Here is a 23,380-nt window from a genome sequence, read left to right on the forward strand (position 1 = left end):
ATCCAACTACATAATGATTCTGTTTGTCAAATTTGAAATCCAATGATCAAAGCTGCCATTTCATGTTAATTCAAAGACTTATATACAGATTAAATAACAATTTTGACTGACATTTCTATGTATTTTATTTTTGCCAAAAATCTACAAAAAATATATATATTAGTGTAATTAAGCTGCCATGCTGAAATACTGTGCTGATGTTAAGCTTTGCAATTAGCAGCTATTTGTAAATTATTGTTATTTGTCATAAAGCTAGCATTAAGTGTATTTGTTTACTTTATTCTTAACTCCCTGGACAGAAGGTATTTTGCAGGAGGCCTAAACTACATTACTCAGCTCAACCCTGGAGTTGAGGTGAGTCTGGAAAAATATATATTTCTTGAAAGAACAAACTGTCACAGTTGTAATATTATGCATTATAAGCCATTATACATAATGAATAAACTTCTACAAAATAACTGATTGTTAAAATTGTTACATATTATAAAATAAATCCTACTACAAGGTTTTAAACACTATAAGAAAATACTGCTATGTGTTGGAAACAAGCTAGCTACTACATTTTCCAATTTGTTATGAAAATATCACTGCTGGTGCTTACATGAGATGGAATGTAGACATCATACACCCCACCCGAATCCACATCCACTGCATGGAAACCTTCTGCCGAGCCATAAATGACTTTCAGCCGTACACCTTCCTCAATTGTCATGTCTATTAACAGAGGACGGTGAATCAGATCGGGAAAGGATTTGAAGGCCATGAACTTGTGGTAAGGCTTAGGAGCCCAAGCATAGATTTCAACGCTTTCTCGTAAAGCTATGACCAGGAACTTGATTCGTTCATATTTCACTAGAAACACAGAAATGGTTTGTTAGCAATAAATCTGATTATATGGAAGCTCAGATAAAGTATTATGAAGCATCAATATACAAACAAGAAATATGTTTTTAACAGTTGTCTTAATACAAATTTGATACATAGTTAGAATAGACTGATATATACACTAGTATATATATATTAGAAATAATTTTTTTTTGTAGACCCAATTTTAACACAATTGTGCAAATCATGCCTGAATATAACTGTTTTCAAACTGTGTCTGTTTGAGATGTAAGAATGATTTGTCTCAAAGTAAAATTTATATGAAAAAAATGCACTTATACTTTCATCAAACTAATGTTTATTTGTGAAATTCTAACACCAATTAATTAATATCAATACTTGGTATATAAGGTGAGAATAAAAATACTTTACACTAACAACTGATCTTTAAAATGTCTCTTCATTTACACTTAAAAGTCAGGCATATTATCTTGATTGTAAATGACTCTTTCACTAGCAACTGAGAATAAAATGAAATTTTCTCTTGAAATGACTACAATGTGATATGCTTGAGAAGTGTTAGACTATATAAAACTGCTGAATGTCCACTAACACATTAACAGACATTTTGTGGTACAACCATTATAACCTTCTGAATAATGTTTTGATAAATTATTAGCACTTTTTTGCAGGATAATAGATCTTTCAAACTTCACTGACTAATGAATATATGTTTGAGTTTAATGTATTTTCTAGCAGGGGTTTCAGTGTAGAGAGTAGGTCAATCTTTTGTATATATACCAATATGGGCTCTATTATTGACAACTACCACCGAATACTGATACATGCATGATGAAACAGACCACTAACCAACTTACAAAGTACAGTTATAAAGACCTAGAAACTCAAGCACTTTCTATAATAATTATCTAATTTTCATCAGAAGAAAAGCAGTCAAATATTTGAAAGTTCATGAGTTCTGTGTTATTAGAACTATACTTGATTTTTCACTAATCCTTTGTACTAATTCTTTCATGATGTCCCATCTTAAAAAAGTAGCTCTAACAGAGGTGTGGGAACCAAGGATCTTTCAGCATGCCCACTTTTACACATCTGATTTATAGAGCAACTGTAAATTATATTAATTTGGGAGGCAAACCTGGTGACTCTCCCTAGATTGATTTGCCTTTGGCAGCATAGAAGCTACTGTTAGCAGTTCCTTATACTTTCAATCTATGATTGCAAAATCTACATATCAAGCCGTGCACCCCCATTCTAAAACTTCTTCCTACACCACTTTCTAAGTATAATGAGCTTTCAGATTTCATTCTTTCTGTCTCTTGAGCTTCATTCCACAACATCCCAGAATAATTCAACTGGTTTCAAGTTGGGGCTATTTGCTTCAACTCACTGTTGGACAAAATATAAGTAGTACAAAACATAGTACAAAAACATACTGAAAAAGGTATGATCCCATATTTCATCATTCAGTGTATTACAATAATACAAGAAATCAATGACTCCCTTAACTGCTGCCAATAAAACCATTTCAAACTAGCTATAAACAAATCCACACCTTAATATTTGATACATTATTTTTTTGGTTATAACATCCCAATAACAGCCAAAGCACTTTCCAGGTTTTTAAAACTTAATAAAATGTTTCCATTACACCATGTTTAAAAGCTTGCACATACAAAAGAGAAATTAATTTTGAGCAGCTAAGTAAGTACCTCACACTTGGTTATGCACTCATCTTTCACTTCTTTAGAATAGCGACCACAATGGGTTTGAGTATGGGCAAGTAAGCTGAATGGTCCTGGACATTCACGCTACAAAATCTGAATTCAATAAACACTCTTCTTTAAAAGCCCATGACCTCATTTCCTCAAGGCTTCATAACTCAAAATGCTTACCTGTGGTTTCTGGTGACTATTATAAAACTCTATCACAGGACTTGTATGCAATTTAAAGGGGAAAATATAACCTACAACAGTGACACTGCATACTTTATATGCCTAACAGTGGTCATATCATGATATTCAAACAATTATTTTCTAATTAAAACTTCCCAAACAACAGTGGTGTGGATCAACTGTACTTGCTTAAATGAAATGTACTAAAACTCAATAACTTAAGAAACAGATTCTACATTACAACAAGTTTATAAGAGAAACTAATGAGCAGAAAAAAAATAATTGGAAAAGATACCATGATTTTTCTGTAAACTAATAAATATTTCATTATTTATCTTAAATATGTGATGAAATCCAGGTTTCAGCTAGTAAACCATATATAAATTTTCTACTATCCTTTTCATCTGATTTAATCTTACTTAAGAAAAATGATATTTAAAAAAATTAGGATATAACTCATGCTGTAGAAAAGAAATTGTACCATCACGTGTTTCGCAGTTTTCATTATTATCAGCAAGGTGTTTTAAACTGGAATAAAGTAACTGTAATTTAGATAAACAAAAGCTAACTTGGCAACTGGAAAAATTAAGTTAATTCAGTGTTGACTGGCAAATGTTTTAAGTAGTCACAAAAACTTGAGAATTAACCATTATAACACTAAATGAGCAAAGAAACTGTTTCTTAGCCATATACAGCATCTAAGTATGCATTCTATATATGAAAGAAAAACAAAGGGGTAATTTTCTTTAAGGCTATATATATCAATATCTCAAGTTGTATAAAATAATATTTGTATCAGTATAATAACAATTATGAAACCATTAACTTTGATAATAAAATCACAATCCAGATTTTCACATAATCAATAAACAAAATAGGCTTAAACATGTATTAAGGAACTTTTTTCATTCTAGATCAGACAGTTTAAATATAAACAATTATATTCAGTGTCAATACTGAAAATAACTATCCAGTTGTAAATTAAATAATCCTGAATTCCTGAATAACTTGTTTCTTAATTAATATAGTTTTTAAGCTTCACTAATGAGACGAGTCATCAATGTAATGAATTTTCACTATCACAACCTGCAAATATTTGTAAAATAAGGTTTCCAATATAAAACTTTAAACTTAAAATTCTCTTTGCCATTAAGATACACTTAAAAAAGTTTGAACAAAGTAGCAAAAAGTACAAAAACATGTTAGTAAAAAAAGAAAAAGCTTTTTATGCAAATCATAAAGACATCATTTCTCTTAAAAAAATCTTGGATTTTTACCATTGTTACTCCAAATACGAAATGTATTTTCCCAGTCCTTAAAGCTGTGATGAGGGATAGACCACACCACTTGAGCAGCACAAAAAAGGGGAAACAAAGGTGGATTTAATATATTAGAGCAGGGTGGAGGATTTTGATATCAAATTACAGGATTTAAACACATGTTAGTTTCCTGAAATATGTTGCACATTGTCTATAAAACTTTCATATCATGCACAACCTGAATAAAAGCATGAAAATAATTATTTTCAAAAATTACATGAGACACACCATGGCATTACTTATAGCTCAAATGTATAATATGGGAACAATTTCATGATTTCAATTTTTTCCCTTACATTACAATACTCCTCTTTTCACAGAATTACAAATATTTCCCAAAATTATTATGTTCATTTAAGTTTCAGTATTTTGGTTGTATTTCAGTTTTGTTTTGTTTTTCTATTGGACCCTAGTACTATATAAATTCAAAAATAGTATGATTACATAACAAGCACACTTTTCTTTCTATTAACATAATACAACAACAATAATATATTATCATCTATGTCAACTCATACACACACACACACACACACAAAACCTACAGAATTGGCTGATGATCAATTCAGGTCTTTTGGTAATGTTATTTCTTTGAGTTTCATGCTTTTTGTTATCTAAAGTCACTATTATTTACAATAAAACTTCTAATTCCACTGAACTTTTAAATTTCATTTTACAAAAAAAGTTTAAAATAAGCGATTTTACACACAGGAGAGTGTAATCAATCAGGTTACTGGATCCTAGCTCTCTCTTTTTCTCATGTTCTAAGTTATTGAGATAAATACAATAATCATAATCAAAAAAGTAATTTTCAGAAGATCCTATCACTATATTTATCTAATATTTTATGGCAGAGAGATATTGTGTATAAATCCAAAAGGAAAATCCTTGATGTAAAATATTAAGTCATTAAGTTTCACATAAACACTCTCATATTTTAATTATTTAATATTTTTATTAGCATAGTAGTTTTCCTTTACAAATAAGTTGTATTTTCTGAAACCTTGGTTGTAAATGATCCTTGCTATTTGACAGTTAAGTTTAAGCATTTAGAAATCTTAATTATTCAAGAAATGGGACTGATGTACTTAAGTTGAAAAATGCATGTTTTCATGGAATGAAGCAAGATTTTCAGAAGAAATATACGAGTTTAAAAAAAAAGACAAAAATTATTAGCAGTCATCTCTTAACATTTCTAAATATCTTTATAAATTATGCATGCTAACCACATGAGGATACATGTCTAGACTTCACAGCCTTTTCTTTTAATGGTAATGGTTTCCTGTGTGGTGAGACTGGTTACAAACTATTCTTTTTCAGCACAATCTTGACTAAAGGAGGCTTCCATTTATTTAGTCCAGGGAGATTCACTGGTATAGAATGAACTCTTGTTTCTACATGTATCTTGTAGAAGAACAGGCATGTTGGTTTGGTCAAGTGGCTGGGTTTTGTCTTGATGGAGCCATACATTATTCACATCCATACACATATAAATATGGTATTTCTTCATGGTACAGGTTGTGTCATGACATTAATCTGTTAGCATGCATGATTCACCTTGACATTTTCTTGACCTTCTGCATGTTTAAACTAATCCACTATAAATCCATTAAGCATATTTTGTGCCATTTGGTGTACATTAAGATTATTACAATATTTACTATTAGATTCATAATAAGTTGCCCAGACTTTGTCGAACACATGTAAGTACACTTAACCCAATGTGTTTGTCACATACCAGATGCTGCTCATACAAATTTCAATAGGAAGTCTTGGGCTTGGTTACATGTTTTAGGATTTCATAAACACAGCTTACATCACTTTTGTAGAAATACAGGTAAATTATTCTGTTTTTAGTCCCAATTTCTACACTTGCTATAATGAGCCATTGTATCACTGGAACAAGCTGATTAATTTTCTTCAGTACATATGAAATTAATAGTTGATTGTACAGAATGCTTACTAAAATTATGTCTTTGACACTTTAGCAATATGATTCAGTTAACCCTTTCTCTGAAACACAACTTTTTATATATATATACATAATGCATAATAGGAGAACTTTGTGCCAGAAACTCCTGGAATGTAAATCTCACAAAGGGAGCCAATTTTCAGTATCATCTGCACTTCCAAGTTACATAACAAGCATTTTAATGTATCTAATCACAGACTACAGGGATTACACCTTGTTACCACAGATTCTGAACAATCCTCAGTAAAATGTTTCACACTTCAAGTCAAACATATACATTTTTACTTAATATTATTTTCATTTATCATGGCAAAAATTGTTAACACATGTAAAACAAATATTGCAGTTACAAAATAACTTTTTCCTTGAATAAAAATTAAAATGATTTTTGAAAGTGTTAAGAAAGAGAGAGAAACACACACTAGTATTAAACATATTATTTTCTAAGAAATTTGTAAGTTTGTTAAATTTGCACTCACCAATTTTAAAATGAACAGCACCCTGGAGATCTCCTACATTTATCCACCCATTTCTTCTTTCTAACTGCTGCAGTACAAAAAATTAAAAACCAGTATTCCGTACAGTGGTTCATCATAAAACAACTATGTAATTCATCAATCTTTATTTAGACATAACTTTCTGCACTTAGTTTTCTAGTCCTTCGTTTTTAAAATTAACTTACTCATTAAAAGTTTATAGCTGAATATACTCTAACACTAAACATTAGGTCTGATGATGATAACTGTGTTACCAAAACTAGTTGGCTGCAAGCAACAATAAATATTTCACCTTTCTGGTTTTTGTGATTTCTACTCTTAATAGAAAATAAAATGTACTGCCAGAGGTCCTAATCAAAACACATTACTGAAAAACAGTTTTATGTTGCCTGTGGAAAAGTAAGCTTATTAAAACAAGAAAATATATATATAAGATCAGACTAAAATGTCAATAAAGGTAAAAAGAAAAACCAGAAAACTTTGTAACTTAATCAGCAATATTTCATTTTTGGAGTTTTAAACCTTATGAATGTTGAATATACATATGATTAAAAACTTGTCATTAATGAAATCTATGGATTAAAAAAATTTTTTTTGGAAATAAAGTTTAACATTTCAATCAGCTTTTTCACTGTACATTTTTTCTACAATGTAAGCATTTTCAACAAGTGGTAAAAATATAAACAGTAAATATACCTACTTCCTTTCAGATAACAAGTGAATTCAAATTGGAATAATATTGAAAAACAATATATGATCAGAATATTCAGTGACCATACACCATAACACCTAATAACTTTACATGACACTCATCAATAGATGTAAAATGATTTAAACATTTTACTTTTATTACATGTTTGTTGCCCCATAATACTAGCTCTGACTAAAGAAAGAAAATGACCAGTTTCATTCATTTACATGATTCTATGTGCCTAACCAATGTCAGAAAAAGAAACAAATAGTCTATAATTATTTTTTACTATTTTGGAGAAGCATTAATGAATGTATTTGTCACAAGTTAATGAGGGCCTTAAATAACTTTTTTCATAAACTTATTATCACACATTTTTTCTTGAAGAAATAAACAATTTTGTGATTTAAGTAGATCTTTTACTTCTTGTAAATCACTAGCCTAGATCTGCCACTAGAGTTTAAGACAAAAAAAGAAATAACAAGCACAGTAAATAACTTATTGAACTTACGAAATGCTCAAGAAAAATTAAAAATGTTTTGTTTTTAAATATTAGAAACAAGTAGTTGTCAGCAATAAAAGAAAACTCAACTTACTCCATCTGTCCGAAGAATCTTGCTCTTAAGCCAAGATAGATAGTAAACACGAACACGAGATTTTCTTCCAGAAATGGTTACTAAAATGTTTTGACCTTCAGAGACTTCCATTTGATGAAACTTTCTCCTAGTTATTAAGTTGTACACTTTTCCTTGCCCACTACGGTCTAATAGCATTAGACCATGTTCTGTTCCTATCAACAGGTTGACACCTACAAAAGTAATGAAAATAATCAAATAATAATCCACTTTAATCTAAATAGCAGATGAAACATATCATTAAACATCATAAAATATCTAAAACTGATTTTTAATTTCTTGCTAGTTGGTATGGTTGTTATATGAAGATTTCACAGTTGAGGGTAAGGGAAGGAAAAAGGTGTCAAGATGTAATACCATTAATTATCATTCAACATCCCATTCAGTATAATTAAAGCCAAATACTCATTGAAAAGAACGCATCTTACCCCAAAGAGCAGCACAAAGTATTTCAGAATTAAATCTCTTCTTGTATTTGCGAATTTCAGGGGTTTCTGTAGAAGACTCGTGTGTGCTAGGTGCTACATTAACATTGATGTGTGATTCACGGCGAGGAGAAGGAGATGAGCCTGATCCTCCTGCTCCAAACCCAAAAGTCAAAAAAGAACGTTGTTTCTGTTGTAAATGAGGAGGAGTTTTGCTGACTGCCTGACGATACTGCAGAAATAAAATTTCAAACATCTATATATTATTGGAAAAAATACACAAATAAAACCAGCTTGTTTCACAAAGTGTATAAAAACTGGTTCTTAACAGTTCTGATTATATTTAAAATTAAACAGTACAAAATTTTGTATTGTTTTTATACACATACGTGAAGACAAAATTGCTAACAATTTAAGGAAAACTATTAGCAATATAACTAAATATTAAGAATAACAATGAAACTATTATTTTAAACACTACAAGATTAACTTAGGTCAACAATGGCAGTAAAGTTATGAGCAAATGTTTTGTATTTTTGTACACTAAACTGAGATTTCTTAAAATATTCCATGTTCTGACACCATGGCAGATAATATTATCTTTGTTCTCTTCAGGTCCTATCTTAATAAGTGTATGTGTTTTTCTTATAGCAAAGCCAGAATGGACTATTTGCTGTATCCACTGAGGGGAATCAAACCCCTTATTTTCATGTTGTAAATCCATAGACTTTCTGCCATCCCAGCAGAGGATATCTTGATAAGAATTGACTTAACATATGGAAAACCAAAGACACTATTTACAAGACAAACAGTTTGAATAAACTAACTACATTTTGATGATCCACACTAACTAAATCAATGCTAACGAGTTAACCTTTTCACTACAGGTCACAGGTCAAAGGCCATATCATCATGCTTGTTGACTTACATTCAAATTTTAATGAAGTATTATTTTATGAACTTACGTCAAAAAATTTGGTATCATATATTATAATTTAAACTTTAGTATCATACATTATTAATTTAAAAGTAAATATTAAAAAAAACATTTAAACATTGATTTTTGTGTTGTGTAGTATGGTGAATGCAGGATTGGCTCAAATTAGATGTTTGTGATGTCAAAATACAAAATGTATAGTTTCATTAGGAACTTGAATTACTGATATTAACAAGCTGGAACATAAAATAAAAACCTTATATCTTTTCTGTTTGCCAAGGTATTGCTCATGCATTGAACTAAACACACTGGGTCAGCTCATCTCTTTCCATTTTTCAAAACACTCCCTTGTATACACTTACTTGTTTATATTACATGTGAATAAGAATTGAAAATTCAGAATTCCCCTATGTGGCTTTCTCAGCCATGTTAGTGTTAAGATGCCATCTCGTACTTTCGAAAGAAGACAGAGGAGGTAGATTGTCTTTAGTTTCCTTGAAATTTTATATTTTTTTAATATAAGACTGAAATAAAACTTGATTACTAAACTTGGTAAATTATAATGGAATATTATGGTATCAATAGAGCAATTTATGATTTTTTTTTAAATATTCAAACATACATATAAAACCTAAAAAAATTTTGTTTCACCCATGGAGGGTGTGAAATTTCTTAAAACTTTGCAAGCTATGAGAAGCTGTAACTGAGTACAAAGGTCATAACAAGAAGAGATACTGTTTGCTTTACTTTTTCATTTCCTCTTCTATGCTTACAGAAAAATAAGTTTAGGTTAAGAATTTGTTGGCAAATAGTAATAATCCGTATACACATATAGTGTATAATATTTGTAATGTGACTGTATTTTACAAAACATGAGTCCATTAAAACACAGCCAAGACAGACCACTTTGTAAAGACTAAAGGACAGTTTTATATTATTGGATATGACAACACGAGTGCATATGGCACTTTATTATAACTTCTGTATTGTTAGTGAAGCACGACTGGAAGGTCAGTATAATAAAAATAATATATAAATATGTATAATGTTACAAAATTTAAGCTATTTAGACTTAACATATTAATGTAGTTATTCTAGAACTAAGAAAGCATAATTTATAATTATTATCCAAGTTTTTATGGTGGTTATAGGGTTGGTCATAACAACAGACCCCCAGAAATTAGGGTATAGAAAATATATAAAGTTTTCCTGAAAACAAATGTTTGAAATGTATTTAGGAGGTTCTAGAGATTACAAAAATATTTGAGACTTTTAAGACAAAGAAGTTTTTTTTTAATCCTGACATGAAAATCACTTCACACTTGGATCAGTAACAAAACAGATTTCATATTTTCAAACAAAATTTTATTAAAAACATTCATTAAAAAGTATCTAATATTTTGAGCACAAAAGATTTGTAATCTTTACTGAAATATATCAAATTCTATGAAGGTGTACATCCAGCATTAAAAGTTAGAGTATAAGTACCTAATGTGTGCAAGTGTATATACAAAGCCTGTCGTGAAAGGGTTAATGATGAAATAATCAAGCAGGGAAAAAAATATAAACACGTTTTCTCTGTTAATTATATTTTTCTATCAATTAAACAGGAAACGTTGGGATTTGAAGCAAAAAATGCCAAAGAATTCAAGTTCAGAATATTTAATTTTGAATAAATTAACTTGAGATGGGGGGAGGAGAGAACAAATATTCTTGTCAATATTATTCTACAAGCATGCTTGATTAATAAAAATGCAAAATTATAAAAGGGAAAAATATGGACTAATAACTCTTGAATACTTAAAGGAAATTTGAACAAAAGTATTGCTTAATAATGCTTAGCAATCAACAGTAGCAGAAATTCTGAACTTATCTGTTTGTGAATCTGTGAACATAACAGTGTATATCCATTAAGTTAACAGTAAAAAAACCTTTTTTTGAAACTTCTACAATATCAACATAAACACAATACTCAGACATGAAAACAAAAAGACCTAACAAAGTTCCAACTGAAGTATTACAAAAATGAAGGAAAGATACCACAGTTAAGTTTCATAATGAAAATTAAAGATTATGTTGTAATAAAATTCTTAGTGTTTAAAAAAATAAAACATTAAAGAAGAAACTCCACTTTAGTGAGAGTAACTGTTTCTTTAATAACAAAAGAAAATTAAGTTTTATCAGTCAACAACAAAAAATAGGGGAGTTTGTGTTGTATTCCAAGGATTTGAATTTTACCATAAAAGTAATTTCATCTGTAATTAATCTGTAATCTGTAAACAAATTCTTCATTCTATATGCAAACAATCATTTTTATTGCTAATTTTAATAAAACAAACCATTAATTTGGTACATGTCTTTTAACCCTCTTGCTAAAGGCTCAATGTATTACACAGACCTTGTGATCACAAAGTGACCATCAAGGTTTCCATTTTATAAATTTTAATTTTCTTATTACGTATCTTCATAAAACATGGCACACGTTCATTAAATGTTACAAGCCTTTTATACACAAAAAATCAGAACTTTTACTTTAATATTTCTACTAAAACTTTGTTCATTAATATATGTAGTCAGAGTGTTAACTGCTCTAAATGCAAAGTGATTTTCATGTTAAAACTAAAAATACTTTTATTCACCTGAAAAGTGTCAAATTTCAATTTTATAATACTTAAACCTTCTAAGTAAGCATAAAACACTTTCATTAGTCAAACAATATTTTACATGTTATTTTCTCTACCCTAACTATGCATGCATTTGGTAAATTTGACTGACCTTGTAGCCAGCATAACAAAAGAAAAATACAAAATAGATCCAAATAACCCTTTTTTTAAATAAATTGATAAAAAATAGTAACAGTATACACCTGTTTACACTTAAATTTTATTACCATTTGAATCATGTATAACTAAGAATTCTGCCACGCAAGTTATAAATTACTCAGAAAGCATGTAGTTTATGTTACCATATTTCATTATGTAACTATGTTCTGCTCATCAACATACCTTGTGAAGAATTATTATTTTACTTACTAACCTTATCTAACATAAAAAGTTAATTTTTACATTTTAATTACTTTTATAAAAATAATGAATTTACAAGAAAAACAAGAAATATGGTATTATCTGGGTCCTTTTGTTTTTTGTTCTCCACTGTCAATAAATGTTAGTTAAGCCTACTATTTTATACTAATGGTACTTGTACACTAAATAATATTGTATAAAATGTCAGAGAGAGCTGTTAGCAATTTGTAAAAGAGAGGGTGTGACAGGTAAACTAGTAATTGGATTTCATTTTCCAGAGTATGGTGTAATAAACAAATAAGATGGCTATATAAATTATGGTTTGCTGTAGTAATATCTAAATCATTATGAGTAATTTGTTACATTCTGTACTTCTCAGATAAGCAGTGATTAAAATAGAGAATAGGAAAGATGCAGAGAACAAATGTCAGTTGTCATACCAGAGGACATTAAGGATTTCTTGACACTATTTTTTCATGGAATACAAGAAGCTTAAAATTTGTTTGTGACCTATGGCTTTTACTGAATATTATTTATGGCTTCAGTAACTAAATTATATACCAATTATATTTACATTCAGACTAAATTATTAAAATGCTTAATACTTCTCCAAGTTCAAAGAAAAGAACATGTCAATTTTTTGGCTTGGAAGGACAAACCTTCTTGACATAATTTAGACATTAAAAACAAAGCAGAAAATCAATCATAGTGTTTGTTATAACTTAGCAATAATTGTAAGACATCTGGCTAATGAGCTTTAACTTTTATAAAGAAAAGATGTGTTTCAGGTTTGTTTGTTGTTTGTTTGTTTTTTTGTTTTTTTTGGGAGAGTAAATTCTTCACCCACTGGGTAATTATCTTTATGTGGTTATTACATTTTAGGAGTGAATAAAAGAACTGGAAACTAAGCCTTGGTATCCAATGAATTAATAAAATATACATATGCAATAGATTAATGAAAATATTCTGCAAGTTTGACATAATGTTTCAATTTTATCTTTGGTTTAAAAAAATATGTCAATGACACATCCTGCTCATACTTGAATTTCAGAATCATAAAGTTATATTTATTAAGTTTAGAAAATTAATAAATTTTTGGACTGAAAATAGGGACATTTAAATTAATTTTCATTTCCTTCATTGACACATTCTAAGAATATGTCTTCAACTTAATGTAAATACTGTTATAATGGAATTATAAATCTACATCTACAGCTTTGCATTAATTGTAGATTTCTATAAAGTTTTACTAACAAAAATATGAGTATGGATTTACTACAATATACATACAATCATATAAAAACAAAAGACCTGTTGATAAATTAAAGCAAGCCTTTCTTTTTTTTATAGTTTTCCTAATTTTTATATATATTTAAGAAGTACAATCATAATTAAAATATTAAAATGACTCAAAATTCATTTTTTTCTTTTTAACCTTAATCACCACTACCTTTTATTGGTTTGTCAACAAAGTACCAATTTAGGAGGAGCCATGAACTTTCAGTTACACCAATTTTGGTTTACAGTAAAAAACTGCACCTTTCACAATTATACTTTCCTAACTTACCTCCTCTGAAGTACTTTTGTCTTGCTGTCTCTGTTGAGGTGATGACTGTTGTAAAGGAGTGGATGTGTTTTGAGGGAGAAGATCAGGAAGTACCCCACTAGATCGTCCACTGATGTTCCCTGGCGAACTCTGTGTGGACTCTGCACGTTGCATAAGGGGTCGACTAGCACCTTCACCAGAAGAGGAAGTTACATGATCTGAATGGTCCCTTTCCCGATCATGCTGGAAAATGTTTTTCATTTACTTTTTACATGTAAAGACATTGATGAGTTAGTTTTGATGCATAACTATGTCCATGGTAGGAGTTTTTGAAGGTATATACAGACATATTTATTTATGTATATATGGAAGTGTACATAGTAAATCTCATGTTTTACTGCTTCATAATGTATCTAGTTTGTCACAGACTTTTGTTAGCCTCAGGTTTATATTAAGCATATAGTTGCACAACAGTTACAACCAAGTTTTTCTTATAAAGATCAATATGAAATTTATGCACTACAAAAGTGAAAGAGCCAGTAGTCATGTTCACTTAAAAATATTACTTGTAGGAACCAATGCTTTACATGATTAAAGGTTTGCACATTCCTTTGTTAAGATGTGCAATACATACTGAAATTCAGAATGTAAACAGCATTTATGATGTTATTATAAAAAACAACAACAACAAAGATTGCAATTATACATTAAGAAACCAAGATTTCCCTGTATTAGTACCTACATTCAAGTCATTGGAAAAGGTCATTTATTTATTTTAAAAGATGTTTCAAGACTGTTATGAAGAGAGGTATCATGTTACAACTGAGTTTATTTTATGATATGTGCTTATAGAACAAAGTATACTCAGATAAGAGCATTTCAACTCGTAACAGCTTTACCTAATCCTATGTATAACTGCTTGTAATTTAAAACACTAAAACTTCATTTCATAAAACAACACAAGGTGTCTACCCACACTTCATTAATCAGGACAGAAAAGGTCAAATAGCCAAGAAGCAATCAGATAACATTAGTAGTTGCCTTAAATACAACAAAATATTTTAACATTACATTCATTCAACAGCTCTGGTGTTTATGTTAGAAAGTGAAGCATACAACAGATGATAAAATAAGAAAGATGAGTTTGTATCTATATATATCAGAATAAGCTTCAATGAATCAGCACTTTTTGCTGTTAGTATATGGAGGTATTAATATAAGATTACAAAAGTGTGAAGTATTTAGTTTTTCAAATTAATAATATATTGACACTGAGAAAGTTAATGCTGAAATAACTGTAACTTGAGAAATTATTACTCATGGATTAATATGCATTTTATATTAACAGTAATTGTTATTTATTGGGTTTTATTTTGTAAAACATTATGTTTATGTTTTTACAAGAACCTACAAATTGTCAATATATAAAAAAATTGGTCTAGAGTTTTCATCCTGAAGACACTAAGTGTAGATGAGCCAACAGATCAGGATGGACACCCCTATGATAATGCATGAGAATGAGCAAGAAGCAGGAAAATCAAAGTGGACGGAGGAAGGGCAATTTCAACAAATTATAATAAAAATTAATTGCTTAAAATTTAAAATACATATATTTCCAGTTTCTAATAAATGTTAAAGTGAAGCAGTTTTTCCAAGTATGACCATCAAAAACTATTTTTACACCTTGGTCAATTTTTCTGACTCCAGCCTGATAATGTCTTTCAATTTTTGCCAAAGCTTTTCTTATTTCAAATTCATGCTTTCCTACTCTCACAGAAACAATACAAGCATCTTTTGTATTTGTATCTGTCAGCAGATTGATATCAGTCACAATGGACAGCCAAACAAATTTCATTTTACCAACACTCAACTATCTTAACCTAAATTCATTTTTTGTTGGCTATATATTCTAACAGTTGATTAACTGCCAAATTTGTACAGTCTAAAGATGGGAATAAATAAGATTTCGATTAGTATCACGTGTTGTACTTAAGTAACACCATATGTTATCATGAAAAATATGATAAAACATCATGCAGTCAATAAGATATATGACTTGATTAACTCTAACTTAGTGGTACAGATCCATTTTTATTGATATGGCCTTTTAAATTTGTGTATATGCTTAAATGGCTTAAGGAAGCTAAGACAAGATTTTTTTTTAAAAATTACAACACTCTTCTCAATTAGACCACTATATATTTTGAATCAGATGTACATGAAACTAGTTTTTAAGGTTATCACTTCCACCACAAGTAACAACCATGCACGAATTAAAAACATTTTGGGCCTAATAAGTTTTACTATACTGTTAAGTTAAAACAGTTTACATCCTTACAAGAAATAATTATTTTGATAATACTAACTTCAGATAAAAGATAATTTAATTACAAAGGGTAACACACAATAACAGATGAATATGGAAATCTTATGTTGAACAGAAAAAAATGGATAAATAAGATTTGAAATATTTTTTTCATTATTTCCCATTACCATATGTAATAAACATATGTAATCAGTTATTAATAAAATTAATTAATTTACTTGAGATAAAATGGTGCAAAATAGAATAAAAAACTTTCTGAATAATTCTTAAAAAAATCAATTTTAGTATCAAACACAAATTAAAATATACAATAATATATTTCCTTACAACCAGTCAAGAAGAGTAGTTCTAAATACATAATTTATTACTGCTATTTGCAATTATTTATTTGCTGAATTTCATGCAAAGTCACATGAAGACTGTTTGTACCAGCCATCATTAATTTTCAAGTGACACTAGAAGGAAGGCATCACTCACCAAATGCTGGGCTATTTTTGCCTTTCTTTTTTCTAGCAACAGGAAATGAACCATAGAACCTCAGCTCCACAGTCTGACATACTGACCATGGAGTACAGCAACAAGGGTAAACCATTAATTAAGCACTTGGAACATAGAATAGTCAGCAATGTACTTGTTCCATGAAGTTCATATTATCAGTAGTATTTCATAATTACAAGGTACCTCATCAACTCCCTTGTTATTATAATTTCCCACTATGACACTTTTTTCACCACAAGTGTTATCTAATATGTGAAAATGGTCACTAATATAAATTTGCATAATTAAAAAAGAAAAGTGTGTGTGCAAGTATGGAAAACTTTTCATACTTCATTAAATTACGAGAAAAATGAAATTAGAAGCAGAGAGATCCAAACATGTCACCATACATAATGTAAGAATTTAAACTATGCAAAAATGAAATTATTAGTAGGAACTTACAGTAGATGTCACCAAACGTGTAAGGAAGTGGGGTGGAGTGCAAAGAGGCAGGTATTTGTGGAAAGGATCTGTCATCCCTCAGAAACCCATCTCTGTTAGCAATAGCAGTGTTTAGATGTTGAGGCTTTGTGTGTGACTTTCTTCATTTGTTTATAAGCATTTAGAGTAATGGTACCATCACCTTGTCGAGTTTTAATACCTGCTTCCAATATCCAGGTTTTGAAATCATTGCAAGATCAGGTGGCTCTTACTATACAAACTGATTGGTTTGTCATTTTTGATCAGATCAGTCAGTTACAAGTCTTGTACAGCAGGTGACTGATTAGTAGGTATCATGTTAGGGAATATGTTTAATTCTCTTATGTTTAACTTCCAGTCACCGAGAACTCTACCTCACAAGGCCGTCAAGTTTTGTTCAGAATTTTATGTACCTGACCTCTTACCTGAATAGTTTAGGCAGGTAACTTAATTGTTTTAATTACTTTAAATATACAGTATTATCTTTACACTTAATATTTAGCACTGTGCATTTAAATATAAAATTTTAGAATGTAAATTACAAGTTTCCCCCTAGTTGCTTATTGTAAATGACAAAATTCTTTAGAAGTTCCAAACTACTATCAAAAGAATTAAAAAACAAGAACAATTTGTGTAATGAAACAAATATAAAACAGTTTCAGCAACACAGCTATCTCACATTGTTAGATTCACATTTAAAGAAACATTACAGCATAAATACTGTCAATCTGGTAAGTGAAATCATTTGTAATTTAAAACTAATATTTAATCAATATGTATCAAATCTAAAACCACTAATATCTGTCCTTAGTAATAATCAGTAACATGAGAGAGAAATTCTCCTTTTTAAAAAGTAAAATCTTACACTAAGCCTATACTGAGAAAGATTATTGTTAACAAAGGGCAATTAAATTTAGGAAGTAACCAGAAACAACAACAAATCTTGAAGTTTCATCACAAAGAAACAAAACAACATATACTTGTATTGATTTTAGGTCTAAGTTTTTAGGCATGAATGTAAACCTTGATAGTTTAAAAAGTTCTTCTAGGAGGAGTTTGTAAAAAAATACTCAAAATGTTAACCATTAACAAGTTCCACACTATCTATTTTTAAGCATAAGTTATAAATATTTCAAATACTTTGGGTCTTGTTGTTCAAAAGGATTCATAGTCACATCAAATATTATATAATTACACATCTAAGCAGATTTCTTGCAGATATACAGTATCAAACTACATTCAGTTTGATAATTTGGAAAATGGCTTCCAGATAGATGGAAATACCCTTTGTAAGGAAAAGTTTGATTAACCTTTAAATGCTGCTTGATACATTTTTTTAACATAACATCTGGTTACACATACTCTATTGTTCATTAATCTTCTTTATGACATTCCCACATTCTCTCAGAACAAAAAATAAATAAATATATTGAAAGTATTAAAATATAATTTGAACCAAAAGAAAATTAAGTTTTGAATCAAAACAAAGAAATTAAAGGTACGTAAAAACATATATACAAAAATAAAGAGAACATATTGATACTGCGTTTAAGGTTAGCATTACTATCAAATTTACTAATTATGACCTTTATATATATATATAAATTATAAGCTTGAAGAAGATAGCTGTTGTTAGGGAACTGGGTCATTAGATGCATGTGGTATCAAAGATTATGTTTTTTGAGACTAAGAACTAACTTGATGGAATAATTCTGTTAAACTTCTATAATCAGATCACACAACCCTACAATTAATGAATTTTATACTGAGAAAGAAATACAATTTACCTCTTTCTAATTCCATACACAATGCAGCTATTATGATCCAAATAAAATTCTATTGCCTAAATTACAAGTAAAAATTCAAAAGTCTTTTACTTATTGCTTAATCTATGCTTCACTTAACTGATTAGAAATGCCTTCAACACAAGAAGCAGTCTTGCTTTCAGCTTTACTTAAACCAATTGATAAAATTGAAAATAAGACTATGCTATGGGTAAAGGATATGCATCTAGTTCTTCAAATGAAACTTAGGCTAAACAATCAGCAAACAGATACTGAATGTTTACTCTCAGTTTAGGTAATCAGAATTTTATTTAAATTTTTATGATCTTTTGTGTAGCTTTGATATAGATAAACTTTTATAGTTCTATGTTGGAGTATTTCAAGTTTAAAACATGGTTTCAATTTAGTATTCATAATATCAACAAGTCAATGTTTAACTCTGTGGTTTATTATAGTAAAAATGATTCAGATGAGCATTTAAAGGGTGAGTTACCTGTTTAACATTAAAATGATTAATAGAGCAACCTTCAGCAGGATTAAAATATGTTATAGTTGGAGAAATAAGAGCTTTTAAAAGTTTAAACTTTTACTAGATTCTTATGACTGAAACAAGTATTCAAATATAAAATGCAATTACTATAGTTACTTCAAGCTCTAGTATCTGTATGATACTGAAGCATATCAATACAAGATTAAAACTTGCAGGATATTTAACTTTGAAAAAGATAAGACAAAGGTCAAATACAAATCCAAAGCTACACAATATATGAAACCAAGAAAGTGTAAAATTATTGAAAGTATTGAAATAAGATTGAAACTTGAGGATACATAATTTCACAAAAGATAAGAACCCAACAAATATCCAAACTAGGAAGAACAAGACAAGAATGTCAAGCTCAAGGCTCTGTATGGTACAGAGTAATTACATGGTAACAGTATCAACATTTATATGATATTTGATCTCAAAAAAGGTAGGAGTGAAACAAATATCTAAAATAACACAAATATAAAAACCAAGAAGATTTTATACAACTTTTTCTAGGGTACACATCAAGAACCCTAAAATGAACCCAAACTCTGGAATAAATAATTCCAGAATGTAAATAAGTATTTAAAGATCTTAAAGAATGTATCAAGAATGAGAAAACAAACAACAAAACACAGGGACACACAGCATTGGAGAACTATGATATTTAAGAATGTAAGGATTTGCAGATTAGGAAAAACATCTATAATTGTGAATAAAAGATTTAAATAATCATAGTTTTAGAATGTATATTTTCCAATAATTTCACTTTTAAGATACAAGATGCCAGGAAAAAATGAGACAAGCATTTAATTTTTCTAATTACATGAAACATTAATGTATGGTTTTGGGTAAAGCAAAATGTTTATTCATATTCACCCATTTAAACATGTTTTTGATAAGAATTTGAAATTTTAGAATATATCATGTTACATAATTGTATTGGCAGCACTAGATATCATAATATTGCCTTATATTTGATTGTCTCAAATTACTGCGGCAAATTCAGCTACATAACAAGTAAGCATTTTTTGTTTGTTTTTTGAAATTGCTTGAATTTCCATAAGCTTTGAGGTAAAATAAAGTAATTTAATAATAACAAAAAATAGCAACAAATAAAATGAAACTTAAAGAAATTAAAACAAAGAAAGAGAGAACCTGGTAATGCCCCCTATCCAACCAACCTGACTACTGTTTCTGTTTAGCCCCTGTGAGAAAACCCGTTCTTTTCTCTGAGACTCTCCATTAGGGACAGATGATAAGGCCACGGGAATTGGGGATGAAGTAGTTTTACGTAGGGGAGGCCGCTCTTTTCTGTCAGATCTTTGTTTGGCTTTTTCCACCCTTTCTAAACCAACAGAGTCCCTTTTGCGATGGTTTTTCTCCACTTGACTACTGGATCTTTCTCGACCATCTCGTTCTTTGTCATTTTGTTCCCGTTTTGACCTCTCACCTTCTTTTTTGTTTGACTGATTCTGTAATTGTGGTGGAAAGTGTTACTAAAGTGAAGCTTTTGATAAGTTTTGATCCCCCCAAAAATGGGTGAGTAGTAATAATGATATTTGGGCAAATATATATTTAGTCATTTAGACAATAAAACAGCATAAAATGTTTTTCTATTGCCTGCTGAAATGTTTTAATTTCAGGCAAATAGGTGTGAATGAACAGGTATGATGCATAAAGATCTCGAATTCATTCTTAAACCACAAAATGGACAAAATTAGTACTGTCTACAATACAAACATAAATAAAAAAAATCAATATAAAATAATCAAATGAATATTAATAAAAACAAAACATAAAAATACTCTAGATTATGATGCAATTAAGATGTTGTATGTATCAAAACCTTTGTAAAAGCCAATCTATACAATTAATAGGATATTTTTAAAATTTAAATAATGTGTAACAGGGCCAGACAAACATCAAATCTGAAGGAACAATCATACTCAATTTCTGAATGAATTCCTCAAAACTGTTCAATTTGTTTTTCAAGAATATAATTATATCCATGAAAGAAAAAAAGCATACACTATTCTTACAAAAATCCTGTCAATAGACTAATATTCATGAGATTGAAAGGTCCCTGTAATATAACAAAGTAACATAATGACATTTCAAATTACATAAAAACCATTCACCGAATAATAGTCCTCTATTGTACAATAATTCTTTACTTTCACCTGATAATCCATTATACGTATTCTAATCACTACAGATAGGACCAATACAAGAAAGTAAAACTAAACACAGTCACAAAAAATAAATTTAATAAAGTTTACAATATATAGGTAACTTTATTCACAAAATCTAACACTATTAATAAATCTTCAAGTGATTAAAATATATGGAGGTGCTTAAAGAGTCTGGTCTTTACTAACTGTGTTTGACTTCTGTTATTTTTACTCACTATTCTAACTACAAGAGTTCTGTCATTACTGTCTTCGTCCTCTGGTGTAGGAGGAAGAGGTCTGTTTGGAGCTTGAATTGCTACAGGCTCTACAAACAAAACAAAAACAACCACAAACTTGTTCATTTTCCTTCTAGTTACAAACCGTGCAAGTTTAAACACGTGTTACTAATAATTCTGCATAGTATATAAGATATACCAGGACAAAAAAGTATAAACAGTGAATGATACAAACACTTTTTGCTTGAAGTTACTTCCATTAAATTAGATATACAGTACTATGTAAAAGTGTTAGGACAATAAAATATTTTTGTGATTTTTTTCCATTTTATGAGAATAATTCTTGTTGATAATTAAATGAGCCAGAAAGAGAACACTTATCATTCTTCAAAATTCCCATATTTTTGTACCAAGGGCATGTCATAACGATTCTGTTTGAATGAACATACTGATCAAATTTAGGGTTTGAAATAACTCTCACAGTACTCCGTGAGGTGTCTTAACCTTTTCATGACAAGTCATGGATCAAAGGCTATATCATCACGTTTGTTAAACTGCATTCAAAATTTTATTGAACTACTGTTATAATTTATGTCAATAAGTTTGAAATTAAATTGTAGATTATAATTCAAACCTTACTCTTATATATAAGTTAATTTCTTAATTTAAAAAAATATTAAAATAACACACATAAATATATACTTTAACGAGTCATATGGTATGTTGAATGCAGCACTGTTTAAAATTAAATGTTTATGATGTCAAAATACAGAGTCTATAGTTTCATACAAATTAGAAACTCAAGCTACTAATATTAATAAACCAAAATATAAAATAAGAACCTCATATCTTTTTATTTTGTTGAGATACAGCTTATTTACTGAATCAAACAGTGGCCCCATTCACCTTTTTCCATTTTTGAAAATGGTTCATTATATACACTTACTTCAATATATGATGTGAATAACCAATCAACAGCTCAGAATGTTCCCCCTAGAAAAATAAGTTTAATAGTTTATTTCTATGCCCCAAAAAACAGAGCAAAGTCAGTAAAGCAGAGAACTCAGATAACAGCTTTACATGATGCTGGTTAGACTCTCCAACAAATTACTCCAGACTTGAATACTCCTTTAACACTGTCAAGTATACCCTAGATCAGGGGTTCCCTGGGGGGTCGCAAAGCCTTGGCATGGGAGTCGCGTAGCCTTGTTAGAAGTAGCTTGGGATAACATTAATTTTAGTTCATCAATTACATTTTCATGTTGCGAGTGCCAAAAGGTTGGGAACCCCTGCCCTAGATCATGAGACCAAGATAGGTAAATTTGAAAATAGGAAAGGAAGAGGTAGAACACCTAAACTCTATAATACTGATGTTAATCATCTTTGTTTATTCAGCTTTTAGGACAGAAAGAAGACTGCTACTGATCTCAAGAATGAGATAAATAACCACATACCAAATGACAGAAAAGTGTCCAGATATACAGTATCAAGAAGACTCGACAAGAATGGAATATTTGCTCATGTAGCAGTTATAACAACCTTTACATTGATCTTCACACACTGTGAAGAAACTGAAATTTGCTAATAAGTA

The 23,380-nt window shown here is 29.5% G+C and overlaps 1 protein-coding gene across 11 annotated transcripts in view; it reads right to left on the reverse strand.

The window, feature by feature from the left end:
- Nucleotides 1–23,380, reverse strand: part of LOC143239603 (serine/threonine-protein kinase mig-15-like) — a 119,721-nt gene that overhangs the window by 13,944 nt on the left and 82,397 nt on the right. For 5 of the 11 annotated variants that reach the window (XM_076480845.1, XM_076480843.1, XM_076480851.1 and 2 more), the window contains 8 exons: nt 21,790–21,878; nt 20,564–20,854; nt 13,808–14,029; nt 8,284–8,512; nt 7,817–8,028; nt 6,512–6,578; nt 4,019–4,087; nt 602–852 (listed from right to left, as the gene is read on the reverse strand). In XM_076480845.1, coding sequence (XP_076336960.1) covers nt 602–852; nt 4,019–4,087; nt 6,512–6,578; nt 7,817–8,028; nt 8,284–8,512; nt 13,808–14,029; nt 20,564–20,854; nt 21,790–21,878 — 1,430 coding nt within the window. The remainder of the gene's footprint in view (nt 1–601; nt 853–4,018; nt 4,088–6,511; nt 6,579–7,816; nt 8,029–8,283; nt 8,513–13,807; nt 14,030–20,563; nt 20,855–21,789; nt 21,879–23,380) is intronic. The other 6 variants (XM_076480848.1, XM_076480847.1, XM_076480844.1 and 3 more) reach the window with 5 other exon arrangements.

This window comes from Tachypleus tridentatus, chromosome 13 (assembly GCF_004210375.1).
Source record: "Tachypleus tridentatus isolate NWPU-2018 chromosome 13, ASM421037v1, whole genome shotgun sequence".
Lineage (NCBI taxonomy): Eukaryota > Metazoa > Arthropoda > Merostomata > Xiphosura > Limulidae > Tachypleus > Tachypleus tridentatus.